At 37.0% G+C, this 14268-nt stretch overlaps 1 protein-coding gene across 2 annotated transcripts in view; it reads right to left on the bottom strand.

Moving 5' to 3' along the window:
• Positions 1-14268, bottom strand: part of GRIA4 (glutamate ionotropic receptor AMPA type subunit 4) — a gene marked incomplete at both ends in the record, with an annotated part of 220791 nt that overhangs the window by 40592 nt on the left and 165931 nt on the right. For both annotated transcript variants that reach the window (XM_079546832.1, XM_079546831.1), the window contains 3 exons: positions 4022-4220; positions 5520-5890; positions 13355-13561. In XM_079546832.1, coding sequence (XP_079402958.1) covers positions 4022-4220; positions 5520-5890; positions 13355-13561 — 777 coding nt within the window. The remainder of the gene's footprint in view (positions 1-4021; positions 4221-5519; positions 5891-13354; positions 13562-14268) is intronic.

Raw genomic sequence — 14268 nt, 5'->3', positions numbered from 1 at the left:
TTATTCACAATCCAGAACTGTTTCAACTTCAATTGAGATTCTGTACATTCGAAGACATGGTTCAAATTAAAGATGAAAACAGAAAATTGTACAAAATATGCTGCTGAAGGAGATATAATGCTGGGAGCATTTGGTTTTAAACAAATACTAGGTATGTTTTTAGAACAGTAGTTCATAAATGAATTGGGTTTATATCTTGCAAATACTTGGCCAGGACATGTGCTTGCTCAAGGAATGTGCAAGAATTCATGACTTGGCTGGAGATTTTCCTTACTGGGATTGCGTGATGTATTCACAAATAAAGAATAAGGGATGGTAAACCGTAAGCAAAAATAAATAAATAAGGAAACAAAACATCAGAAAGGGTAGAATTTAAACTTGGAAACCACAGTGGTGAGACTGTCAATATCAGACGCTTCCCTGTGCTTGTTACATTAATTCAGCAACTCCTCTGCTTCATCCAGCAACACAAATACATACATGCTAACCAGCAGCATGGCAGCTGACCTCTATCCGGTATTTTTATTTAATAAGACATGGCATTTGTCTTCTCTTGTGTGTGGGCAAAAGAGGAATCTTTCTAGCCATGAAAGCTTTTATTTGAGTCAACAGGAATTTCAAGCAAAGTGAGATTTGGTCTGTCAGCCCATTCCTATGCTGTGCTGAGCACTGCAGGAAAATAATTACTTTATTATGTGGCCCCACACTGAAGGAAACAGAAGGATATTAGAATATTTGAGCAAATATAAAATAATGTAATCTAGGTATTATTTAAATGTAGATTGGCTTTAAGAATCCTGGAACCAAGACTTTGCATAGGTTAAGAGTAATTTCCCTGAGCAAATACTGACTGAATGTATTATGGCTTAGAAACGAAGCTGTTGGGAGAGAACATCTAACTGGAAAATAAGCATCATTCAACTAGAAATGTTCGATACAAATATCATACAACAGAATATCATAAATTATCCATTCTTTTTTTAGTTTGTCTACCTATCCCATTTTGTCCATCAAACACAATAAAACTTGTGATTATGCAAATTAATAATAGTTGTGTACATCCATAATCACATCCTCTCTTTCCACTGCAGACACAGCTCCTTTTCATTTACATAATAGAAGCTAAGAGCAGAGCCTTAGTCAAGCCATCCATGTCTTCCCTTTGCTTTACAATTACAATTAAAATTACAGAAAGAAAAAAAACATGTAAGAGAACAGTAATGAATCAGGCAACATTTCAGGAATATTTACTTGCCTTCGTTTATCTTCTAACAATTTCTTACGTCTTAACATTCACTTCATGAAATAAACTTATAATAGGTCACTTTCCTTCAAAACTAGAAACATTCCACACAAAGTAGAACTATTATTAACATGGAATTATGCCCTAAGTCAATTTAAAAAAAAGGTTTCAATTAAGTATGTTTTTTCTGGATCTTATTTTGTTTCCCTATCAAGTGATAAAAAATACAGAAAGTCTAACAAGACATCTGCTCTGTGAGGACATTTTGGTCTCCCAAGCTTTCACTTGTTAACATTCAAATTGCACATGTCAACCTAGAGCGAAAAATGAAGATATTCCTTATTACCACATGAAAAAGCTTAGCAGCTTTCCTCTGCAGTCAGTCAAGATAGGATGATTTTCATTTAGGGCTTTTCTGAGACTAAGGGTAAGCTTCCTTCCTCTTGAGCAAGCTGCTCTGACAGTGCAACTCTTGATGCTTCCAAAACAGGAAATAAGAGTAAATAGCTGGTGGAATCAATGTCTTATTTTTCTTTACTGTGTCTTTAAAATGACTTTATTTTTCGGTTTTCAATCATGATTTAAAGCAGACTGAATGGCTGTTCTGATTTTCTAACGTTTTTATAAGAAATGATCAAATGATAAGAAAATGTCCTGATGGACCACAGCCAGTAATCACTTTCAGTAATCACTAAAAGAAAAGTTATCCATGACTCTAATTCTAAAACTGATGATTGCTTCCAACCACACACACACACACACACATACACACACACAGATTAATTGGGAAACAAATCTTCACGTACTATTGTTTGAGGTGGGACCTGAGTTTATGGATTATGCAAACAGTGCTTGTAGAAATATTGTCTGTCAGTGATATTTTATCCTTGTCCCTGTTTTGTGCAAAAATTTTTAGAAATAGAGTCATCATAGAATGGCTTAGGTTGGGAAGGACCTTTAAGATCTCCCCTGGGAATTCTTTTTTGTATCATCACATTAAAAACAGCAAATACTGTATATTCTTGAGAATGCAAGAAGTGAATAAATAAATAAATAAACCTGTTTTGTTCTCAGCATCATGGTTTTAATTATCACCACATCTTCATGCCTGTCGAAAAAATACTGAAATGCATACACTTTAATGTACTGAAACTGGAATTCTCAGAATTAAATGCCAGAATTTGCACTAAGTGAACTAAAGAAGAATCTGTGGGTTAAGCACAGATAAAGAAAAATAAAAAGGAATACTGTGGGATTATGCTATTTTCTAAAAAATAGGGAATCCAGCCATCTCAGGGGTTACAGTGTTTCAGTTTTTGGATAAGCTCTCTGTATCTGAAAGCCACCATTTTGGCAGGTGTCTGATGTGAAATAAAGGCTTCCAAGAATAAAAAGCCATGTTTCTACCACCTCAGGGATAACGAAGCCTGCTCTCAGAAACCATCTGTAACATTGCATTTAGGTGTATAGCAGCATACTAACTGTGCAAAAAGACAGGTATAGACACCTGCCCAGGAAACATATCCATCAGAAAATGAAGTACCACGCACTCTAGCCATTTCTGATGGATCACTCTAGAGTTGGTGCAAAGAGAAAGAAACTTCAATGGGTGACTCATTTCATCCTAAAACTCTTGTCCCATACAGGTTTCAGTATCTACAGAAGAAATTTAGTTAACTCTCTTAAGAGTAAACTCCCACAAGGCACCATATTTTTACAGCTTAAAAATATGCAAGAAAATATCTGCAAGTTTTCTGTGAGGCTGTATCTTACAATGAAAATATTATTTCACTATAGGCTTCTTGGACAACACTCAGCAACTCTCTGAACTGATACTGTCTTCAGTTCACAAATTCCATTCATAATGTTGTTGAGTGACTTCAGTTTGGCCAAACTGAAAACATTCAAGCTACATGGGAGTGCCTGACACAGAACAGTACTCTTTCAGTAAGACAAACTTTTCTTTCTTCTAAAAATGCCTTAGCCTGTATCTTTCATATAAATATTAGATTTTTTTGTCTTGAACCACTTAGTTACCAAGGGAGAATTACTGACTTACTACATTTATTCAAAGCCATGTTCAAACACTAAACTCACATGTGAAATAAATGTGAAATGTGAAAGAAGCAGGAGGGGTTATTTATTATGTACTCTTGATAATGCTCAGGCTCCCTGTTTTCTGACTGGCAAAGGAAGAGGTTTACATGTCAACTACAGATATATAGGAAAGCAAATGAAAATGAAGTAATCAACAGAGACAGCACAGACATATGAATGGCTATTTAGGCTGTTTCCTAATGCTTCAGCCCCATCCCCTCAAGTTGTATTTTCTCTTTATTATTCATCTGAAAATCTGTAAATTAAAAATAATGCATTTCCTATCCAAGACCCTAAAGGAAAATGCATGCAGCCAAATCCAAAAGTAAAAGCAAAACCTTCAAGACTACATATTATCATCATGGACTTTCAATGCTTCACATCATTTTAGTGCTGCAGCTTCAAATGAATCAATAGTGCAATGCTGCTTTAATTATCACAGGCTCCAGTATCCCTCAGGGAAACTCTTCTCTCCAATGTGACAGGATCAATAAGTTTTCCATGAATTAAAATAACTGAGAACTCCAACAAAAGGTGTCAGGGGTAAAAATGTAGATTAAGAATTACATGAGTTACAAACCATATTATACATAATTGCAAAGTAATGGTACTTCACCCTTTCCAAGCATGTTATCAGAGTGGTCATTAGGGAAAGCTGCTCTAATGGGTATGCCAACTTACTCTGAAGAACTCTTTGGTTGACCCTGAGTCCAATGTCCCGTAAGCAATTTCAGTTTGCTTGGCAAGGTCTTCTGCACTTTCTATGGGCGAGACCATTCGCTCAACAGTCAAGAAAGCAGCGAGGTTAGCAGTGTAGGATGAAATAATGATGAGCGTGAAGAACCACCAGACACCTCCAACAATGCGACCTGAGAGGGATCTAAACATGAATAAGATAATGCACATTTTCCTGTCTTTTCAGCCACAAAGAGAGAAAGAGAAAAAAAGGAGGCACTATTATTACTGAATATGTCATTACCTAACAGAAGATGGGAAGGAGACTATCCGCATTTTAAATATACACTTTTGAATCTTAATGCCTATAGTATACAGTCCACTATAGTGATACATATTTCTCACAGACACAGAAGTATGAATTCTCTTGAACAGTAATCCCAATGTTCTTATTTCAGGAAATGCCTAGCATGGCAAAAATGTTGTAAAAAATCCTAGGTAGGTAATTTCTTTTTTGAGACAAAAGTGAAGCCTAGTAGTTGCAGATCAGTAGCTTTGTCTTTTTCCTCTTTAAGGATGAGATTTGCACATGCTTATACTGGTTCCAGGATCAAAACATTTCTGTGACCAATTTAACATATGTTCAGTTACCACAAGGACTTATCAAACATTCTGAACACAACTATAATAACTCAACATTTCATATTTTGTTATTTAAGAAGCACGCATTTTTGTGGCAACTGTTATTTATGATAAGTAAAAACTACAATTTCCACTTTACCACCTGCAATTTGATGTGAAGGCTTTTGAAGAGGAATGTACATCCAGTATTAATCAGCAGCAATGTTATTTCTGATTTCAATAATAGCAGAGCTAGAGGTCAGTGCTGATGCTCTGAAATCTCATTGCTAATTCAAATTTGAAAGAATGGGTCATAAATTAAGTTGTAGTTACTGCACACTAAAGTTCCATCTAAAAAGGTTGAGAAATCCAGGACTGAGATCATATATTACATCTGAAGTAACCCACTCTGTAATGCCTAGCTTGGCACTACAACATGGCTTCCACAAACAGCTGGTCAAATATTATCTCTCGTGTAGACAGGGATATTCTGGATGCAGTGCTGCAGAATTTAATAGGGAACAGAAGTGGGACATTTGTTCAGACAAGTTAAGTAGCATAATAGCGTGCATTTCACAACTGTAATACAATGGAACGAATTTAGCAACAACACAATTCCTCTGAAGCCCATACAATGGGATTCCTCCCGTGTGTACCTGTTGTTTCTGAGAACTGTCTGTGATTTATACACATTGACACATGTAAACAATAATGGCTGAAATGCAAAGCATATTTTGTTACTCTTATTGTAGCTATTAAAACGAGAAAAATGAAAAGGCTTCCTAAAGAATGAACTTCAAAACACTGCCAGGAAAATAAAACGGGAGACTTTACGCTTCAGTGTTGAAGAAAAAATGCAAACATGAAAAGATTTGACACAAACCTTGGGGAAATATCACATCCTTGTTGCATAAAGGCACCCAGGGAAAACCAGAGGCTGTTGAATATGCCAAATTCATTGGGAGGCTGATCACTGGGTCCTTCTTTCCCATCCTCTGGTTCTTCTGTATGCCACTCGTATGGGCTAAACCTGCTAACTAGGAACAGGACCACACTGACACCAATGTAGGCAAAGACTATGCACATCCAGATCTCATACGCCAAAGGGTCCAAGAAGGAAAATACTCCTGGTTTAGATTTCTGGGGCTTTTTGATCATAATGGATATCCCCAAACTCATAAAAGGCTTAGAAAAATCAATGACCTCTTCTCGTACCAAAGTGATGGTCAGAGGCGCAACAGCAATCTCTGCTTTCTATAAAGAAAAAAGAAATATAGATGTATAGATTAATTGGATTTGGCTTATAGACTCAGATAAGCAGCTAATTCCAAAGGTATGTTATCAATATCAGGACACTGTGGCTTATATATTCTTTATACTATGTTTCTGTTTCGTACTATCACAGTCTACATATACTCGATATGCTTTTAGAGAAAGAAACATATTGCAGGATTTTGTTTTACAGAACTACAGAAATACTTAATTTTCCTGGGAGAAGACTCTCAGATCTTACAGAGGTGGGCAGCAGTCTATGAAGGGCACTTCAGGTAGTAATTCAAATTTAAAGAATTTAAGGAAGGATTCAAAGTGAAAATGGCCTTATTGACACTAGATATATTGGTATTTTTTATAAAATTCCAGAAATAGTTGCATATTATCATGTTTTCATAAGGTACAATCATTGTTCTGCACAACCCAACTCAGAATCTCACGGAAATTCCAAGTTCCATAAAGTAGCAAAGGTGATCAATTAATGCCACAAAACTACAGGAAGACAACTTGAGGAAAAGATATTTCAGTACAAAGGAATCAAGTCATAAGCAGCACAAAAGACAAATACATGGAAAATAGGATACAAAACTGTGCCATTAAATGATAAAGGTTTGTTAAATCCACTTCCTTCAGAGAGAATTTTTTAAACGATCTGTTTCTTTAAATATGCTTTTGCCAGTCTTTAATGAATCATTACTGGTGATGATGTTGATTATGGATGCTAACAACGATGTTTGCATTAATTGCAAAGTATTGTAACTGCACTAATTGTCTTTTCTGTGATCCAGGACCAACATCAGACTAAGGTTTTCTCCTTGCCCTGTGAGCTAAAGCTGTACAGTAGTACAGTCATACTACAGTATTATATACTGTACATACTATAGTATACTATAGTATATACTGTATATAGTGTATATTGTATATATAGAATATACTGTACTATAGTACAGTATTACAGTAGTACCTTACATGGGAGTTGTAAAAGGAACTGGGAAGAAAATGCAACAGTGACAGGAGAACAGAGATGCAGAAGCTGCTGAAAACTTTCTCCTGTTCATCCTGTCATCCTGTTACTCTGCCCACAGCAGGGCAGTTGGAATTGGGTGATCTTTAAGGCCCCTTCCCACACAAATTGTTCTATGATTCTGTGATTACCACAGTGCTATCCCCAGGTGCATTCATAAGGATGTAGGCTAGCCCAGGCTCTCTGGCTAGCTTGGACCTCTTAGCTAATGGGCTAAGGATGATATCTTTAGGAAATACATTTTTTGGTTGCAAATAAGGTAGACTCACAACCTGCCTTCTGCAGTGGCCATATTCTGCTTCAGATCTCAACACATGAGATATTCTGCATGTGTTTCCCCCCTAGTTACAAGCCCAATCATCTTCACGGGCACAACTGAGTTATTAATAAACCTCCGTAATGTAACTGTCTTCATTTTCTTTTTTAAATACTTATTTTGCCCAAATTCATCCTACAGAGTAGCATCATCAGATAAAGTACATTTCTCATAGTTTATCAAAATTTACGCATGTTTTCATTTTAGCAAGTTCTTTGGGACATAAATACTCTGTAAAATACAAAAGGACATATTTAAATCTCTCAAATTTCAGTGAGATTAAAATAGGCTGGAAACTGAGGATGTGCTTAAATAGTTTGTCTAATCCAAGTGTTACATAAATAGCTTGTGTGATAAAGAAAAATTAAAACTGAAATGTAGGTTTTTTGTCATCTCTAAACTTTAAAACAGATATAGCATATTTAAAGTAATATGCTCTTGTATTTTTATAAACAAAGTTATACTAAGCTATACATATTTTATGGAATATAATTTTAAACTTATCTAATGTAGTTATAATTTGAATATATATTTGTAGCTGCATAATTCTGAACACATTAAAAGAAGTGACTCATTACCGTGCAATAGTCCAAAAATGCAAATTCAAATTTAAATTATTATATATTAATCATCAGGTTATAGCTGTCATTCTGAAAGAGCTGTGATGCAAACCCTTACCCTGATTTTATGCAAAGATATTACAGTTTAAGCAGTATAATTAAAATCATCATTTTGCAAGCATACCAGTCATTATTTCTTGTGCTAATATCTGGGGTAATCATTATGGCAATAGTGCTAATTCTCTGCATTTTAAATTCTGTGATATGAGGCATTTTTAAAAATCTCATTTCTTGAAGCGTTGTGATTTTATTAGTAAAAAATACAAACAATGTTTAAAATATATTTTCAAATATCCTGACAAGAAGAAATTGAATCTAGTGTCTGTAATCTAAGGACTGTAAGATGGTTTGGGTTACTGACATTGCTGCATAGTTCTGTACTTCATCTCACTCATCACTTCCCTCTTTCTAGAAAGATGGCTTCCAACCTTAGAGTTAATGTCATTTATAATCCCAAATCTCAAGTTCTGTGAATGCCTGCTGTGGAGTCCTTGAAACCAAATAAATAAAAGACTCAGGGAGATCGTGGTCTACTACTGCTAGTTATCATAGCCACATGATAGTATCTTTATTAACACAGTGTAAACGCTCAGCTTGGTTTTCAAAAGTGTTGCTAAATCTTGATTTTCTTATGTGTCTGCTGATTATGAGCGGTGTTAAAAATGGATCCTTGAGAGTTATTAGTTTTTATGATATGAGGTGGAAAAGTGACAGCACCACTTTGGTGCTAGCTGTGGAGATTAATTTAAAGACCTAATTAGCACACTGTTGTTGTATGCAAAACGTTGGATGAGCTGCATCTTACCAAATTAAAAGGCCTGCAGAATGAGCTGTCTACACTACCCTAAGGAGTTAAAGAGGTATTGATCAACCAAACAAATAAGTACGTATCCCATTTCACTACAGTTGCTGTCTAATGTTAGATAGTTCATAATGTAGACAAACTTGTTTCATGATAACGAATGTAAATGAACAGTACACAGCTAGGTCACGATTAGCAGCCCAATATTTGGAAAAAAAAATCCAACCTACCCAATCTGATCATATTACTTATCATTTTTGCATGGATATTTTGTGGTACATAGAGGCCTACATAAACTCCTTGTTGTTGAAAGCTAAAAAGCAACAACTGCTGTGCATTAAAAGTATCAGTGTTTATGGATTTAAATGATAAACAGTATAACAATAGTGCAAATTATTCATGATCATGTTCCCAGTGAAATCTGTTTGGACAAAGACTAATGGCACCTCACACTCAAACCAACTCCACCTGTAATAGTATTTCAATCTAGGCTGCATACTACCAAGTACAGTATTCTGCACTCTTCCAGCTTAAAATAATGGAACAAGATTAAGCCTGATGGTGCAGATTTTCACTTTTCCAGAGTATATTATTCTAATCTTTTAAATAAAATTTGTGCTTAGTGCAATCTGTATGAAGGTGGTAAAGCTATCTGAGAAAAATCATACAGGAAGTAACTTTAACTATGGAAGCACATGCTTCTCAGATTTTAAAGAGAAATGAGCTTTGACCCTCTGTATGAAACAGTGCAAGAGTAGCATATTCCGTCAGGGGAATAAATATTTAATCAAGGCTGACTGTCAGTGCATTTGGAAACACCTGTTATACATGATCAATGGTATTTCAACCTCAGCTGCGTTTCTTCTCTGAGTGGGCTAGTTATGAAGGGCTACAGAGCCCCACAAGAGATTACTGAGGGTGCTCAGATAAATCAGGGACAAATTAGCAAGATTTTCTGATGGCTTTTCATATAGTGCTAAAATCAGAATAGGAAAATAAATCAATCCTTGCCATGACCTTATGTACAGTCATAGCAAAGCTGCATATCACAGCACCTTATCACTCTGTTTCCCCTGCAACATGATAGAAAAAAAAAATGAGCTACAGTGCTCAGGTAACAGCCAAGCCATTTGCACAGAATCTGAAGGCGTCCAGCTACCAGAACACAAAGTGCATATGGGTTTAACTAGGTAACATGGGATTAACTGGCACATGCGCTCACCCTCAGCAACATGAGCAGTGCTACATGGTACTGGGGGTCTATGCAAAGAGCAGGAGAGACAAGGACTGTTCTGTGTGATGCAGAAATGCTTTCACTGGGTGGCACAATGCTGTTTACCCTTTAATATGGTTGGCATTTAGTATCTGTAAAATGTTTCCCAAGCAGGTTGTCCTGTTAACTTGCTAATTCACTTGCAAATTTGGTCTCAATCCTGGCTGCATATAAAAAGCCCTGCTTGAAGCACAGCCAAACACTCAGACTTTGTGATTATGATTTGCGAATCTACCGGAGAAGATGAGCAGCCGCTTACAGGAGAGCTTTGCAGGAAGGATGGGCTGATTTTCCTGCTTTCTCTAAGTGGGGACCTGCCGCTGTGTAAATCATCTGGCAAGGACTCAAGGAGGTTGCAGGGAGAATGGTTTTCTTGATTTCCCCATGGAAATCTTAAGTAACACACTTTTCTGCATTAACAGGAAAAACAATCTGCTTTAAAGCTACATCTGTATAAGTAAGTTGAACAAGGCTGGGGAGCTCCTGGCCAGCTGGCACAGCACAGGCTCTGTCCCTGCCATGAAAATCCTTGAACCTCCAAGCCAGAATGGCTGCACTCAAGCTGCTTATAGGGAGTAGTCTGTCACCCTGTAAGATATTATTCTGTTAACGTCTGTGTCTCAAAGCTTGCTGGGGACACAGATGGACTTGTTCAAGTCCCCAGCAAGGACTGTGAAATCCTTTGTCTGAAGGACACACATGAACAAGTCCTGGGCAAAGGTTGTGAGATCCTTTGTCTGGGGGATGCAGATGGACAAGGCCAGGGGCAACGAGAGCGAGATGAGCTGCAGCTAGATAGCTGTGAAGTGCTCCTTTGTGTGGACCTATCTCAGGATGATGGCCACCTCAGGGGGTACTCAGTGACTCTTGCTCAAGGCCCATCCTTGTCACGTAGGCAGGAGAACAAGGAGGATAAAAGAGGAACTGAAGACCATGAGGATAGGTTTTCTGACAACAGATTCCTCATGAAGAACGGGGGTTTCTGACAACAGATTCCTCATGAAGAAGAAGAGGGATTCCTGACGATCAGATTCCTCTTGAGGTGACTCCTGCATGCTGTCGAACTCTCCTGTGCTTGCTGCCTGAGCGCTGCTGCTGCTTCAAGGATTGGCTCCTCGACTTCCTCGTCTACCTGCTTGCTGCCCAAGGCTGGCCACGCTGCTGCTCCCCATCCCCCTGCTGCGTCTGCCTTGGACCTTCAAACGCCGTGCAACAGGACGCTGCTGGATCCTGCTGGTGACTATCCCCGCTTTACGCAACTCCTGCTTCTTTTCCATCTTTTCTATCGCCCTCCTTCCCTTCCCCATCTCCCTGATTAGGTTTGGTAATAAACTGGATGCAACGACATATGAACCGTTGTTTCTTAATCTCACACCGGGTATACAGATATTAAAAGAACCTCATCTCCCTCCTATAAATTGGAGCGAGACACACCCATGCTACCGTCAAGCTGGGACCAGAAAATATTTTGGAGAGTAACTATGGTCAAAAATACACCATGGACTTTGTAAATAGTCAGATAATTTAGACAGATAATTTAGCAGATTAGGCAAGAGAGTTCAAGTACTCACAGGCATTCCCTGGTACTACTGACATACTGGGATCAACACTGCCAATAGGAGCTTTTGGGTGCTATAGCAAATACTGGGCAACAGCAGAGTACTATTAGTTCTTTTAGTTAAATAAGCAATCCTGAGAGCTTTCAGCTTGACCATCAAACCTCCAAAGAGCTTTCATGTAATTCTTCTTTGTTCAAAAAATAAAGTTCTGACCATGCATTGTGGAATGTCCTCTTCAGGTATTTGCAACAAGTTGCTCATGCCTGGGAGTGTCCTTGCTTTCAAGTATGTCAACAGCAGCAGTCACATTCCAGGACTGGTATGAACCTCTGTCTGTGCTTCCCAACAGGAATTTGTGTGTTAGTCTATTACTAGAGATGGTTGAGTTTCATGAGGTAAATTTTTCAAGATAAGGGAAAAAAAGATTAAAAAAAACCCAACAAAACAAAAACAAACAACCAAACACCACAAATGATCAGGAAACAGAAAAAGTGTAATTTCAATTTTCCTCTATAACTTCACTAGATTATAAGTCACTAAAACTCTGCTATCAAAACTCTACAGAATCTGGACAAAGGGACTTTCTCACAATGTGTATAATTTCTCAGATATCTTAGAAGAAACTACTGATGTAAAAGTGTATAATGATCACATCTATGTGATGGTTAATGTAATTAAAAGCCAGATAAGAAGTTGCCTTAATTTGGATAGAATGAATCTGAAAAACCCTTGATTTTTAACATTCTGAGAGTTCTAAGGCACTAAAGCAGATACAGATGCTTGGTGATCACTCAGCTTTTCCTCTGTGAGATTAGTTCATTCAGGAGCTTCCAGGAACACACAGGAGTTTGTGATGCTGATGTAATCTTCCCATTCTCACATCAAAGGAAATCAACAAACTCAGGGACATTGTTTCCCATACTTTTACTGTGCAAAGTCTATTTCATGTCATGGAGATACCTGAACTGATGAATAAAAGACTTTGACAAAATCTGTCAGCTTTACGTAGTTGACCGATCAGAGCAGGGCCCTAACCATCATTTGGCAGGCAAGGCTCTGCCTAAAACTGTGAGTAGACAAGCTGTTATTCAGCAGTCTTTCATAGAGGTGTAATCATGATACATGCTAACTGATGGAAATGTTCTCATCTAAAGGGCTTCAGGATTTTTTTTATTCCATCACTGAAAGGTTATCTCAAATTTGGATTCTGTTCACATTACAGATAGCAGCAGCTGAGGCAACCAGCAAGCAGAGCTCTGAATTTTTGCTTCTTTTGTTAACACTAAATACTAAAAATATTTCTCTTGTGGTTGTTGAAACTATTTTCACAATTACAACTCTGTCAACAGAATTTTTAACCATGATGCTCTTTCTGAAGAATCCTTCTCCAGATCAGTGTATAATATATGCTGTTTCAGTGCCTATATGTTCATATATGTTATTTATATGTCCTAATAAATGACAATTTCTAACACTAGTCCAACAGTCCTGTCTTTTTTAAAAGATCTGCCCCCATTCCATGAAAATGAGTCAATGAATGATACTCTTCCCGACTAAACTTTACAGTATATCAAGAATGAGTGGTCTTGAAAGTCCTCCATTAATTCTAAGAGTAACAAATTTTTAAGGGATGTGAAAACTATGGATGTTCTAATGTCACAAAGTACTGGTTGAGCAAATAGCAAAATTTGCATTTGATTTTCTCTTGAAAATAAATGAAAGCACAGAGATACGAAACAGAATTCTGTTTCTTTTCTGTGACTTCAGATTTAAATAAAATACACACATGCTTCCTAATTTATGACTAGTACTAAAATAAATTAAATCCTGCTTCAAAAATTGGTATGCTTACCCCATAAACAAGTTCTCCCACCATCCCATTCCAGATTTTTGTCTCTGGATCCCTTGCTCCATATTTTCCATCAGGAACAATGGCAATTTTGTACTTGATACCAATATGTTTTGCAATTTCTGACGCCAGATCTACACAGTATCCTTCAAACTTGTCATTCCCTTCAAACGTATCATGGTTTTTCTTGAACATAACATATGGGGCTTCCTATAATGAAAGAATTAAAACTGTAAAGGAGAAGTATACAGAACATACTCTGAAAAGCAACATGTAATCTACTGACTGAACAACATACTTTTAATCAAAAGTACATGGATATTGTTAGCACATTTAAATTTAAATATATGAACAGAAATCCTTCTGGATATACTATTACACTATTCTGGATATATTATAATTTGGCTTACACATTTCACAAGCGTTATCAACCTTTACAAATAAAAATCATAAAAAAGACCCAAGTACGAATATAATTTTTACTTTGTGCTAAATTAAAGATCTTAGTACAGTGTATAGTGAATATAAAGCAAGATCAGAGGTTGCATCTGTGCAATGCAAATGACTGTGGGATAATACAAGGTATAAATTACACTTTTGACTGCAATGAGTGCAATGGCTCTTCCAAAAGTAATAGCTTCTATTTTATGATGTTGGCCCATGATGTCAGAGGTTGATGTTGGTGCTATGGCAGTAGAATTTGAACCTTCCTGCCACAAGTGTATTACATTTTGCTTCTGTGTGACAGATGGCAGCAGAGAAGCAGTCTGACAGAATGGCATCTGACATAGAAGTGTGAATGAAGGAAATGTGTGTAATTGAATTCCTCCATGCAGAAAAAAATAACACCTATTGACATTCATAGACACTTTCTGAACGTTTATGGAGACCAAACAGTGGATGACAGCACAGTGAAG

Source organism: Tetrao urogallus (genome assembly GCF_951394365.1).
Source record: "Tetrao urogallus genome assembly, chromosome: 1".
NCBI lineage: Eukaryota > Metazoa > Chordata > Aves > Galliformes > Phasianidae > Tetrao > Tetrao urogallus.
The sequence above is the reverse complement of the archived record's forward strand: the minus strand, read 5'-3'. Positions and strand labels throughout refer to the sequence as shown.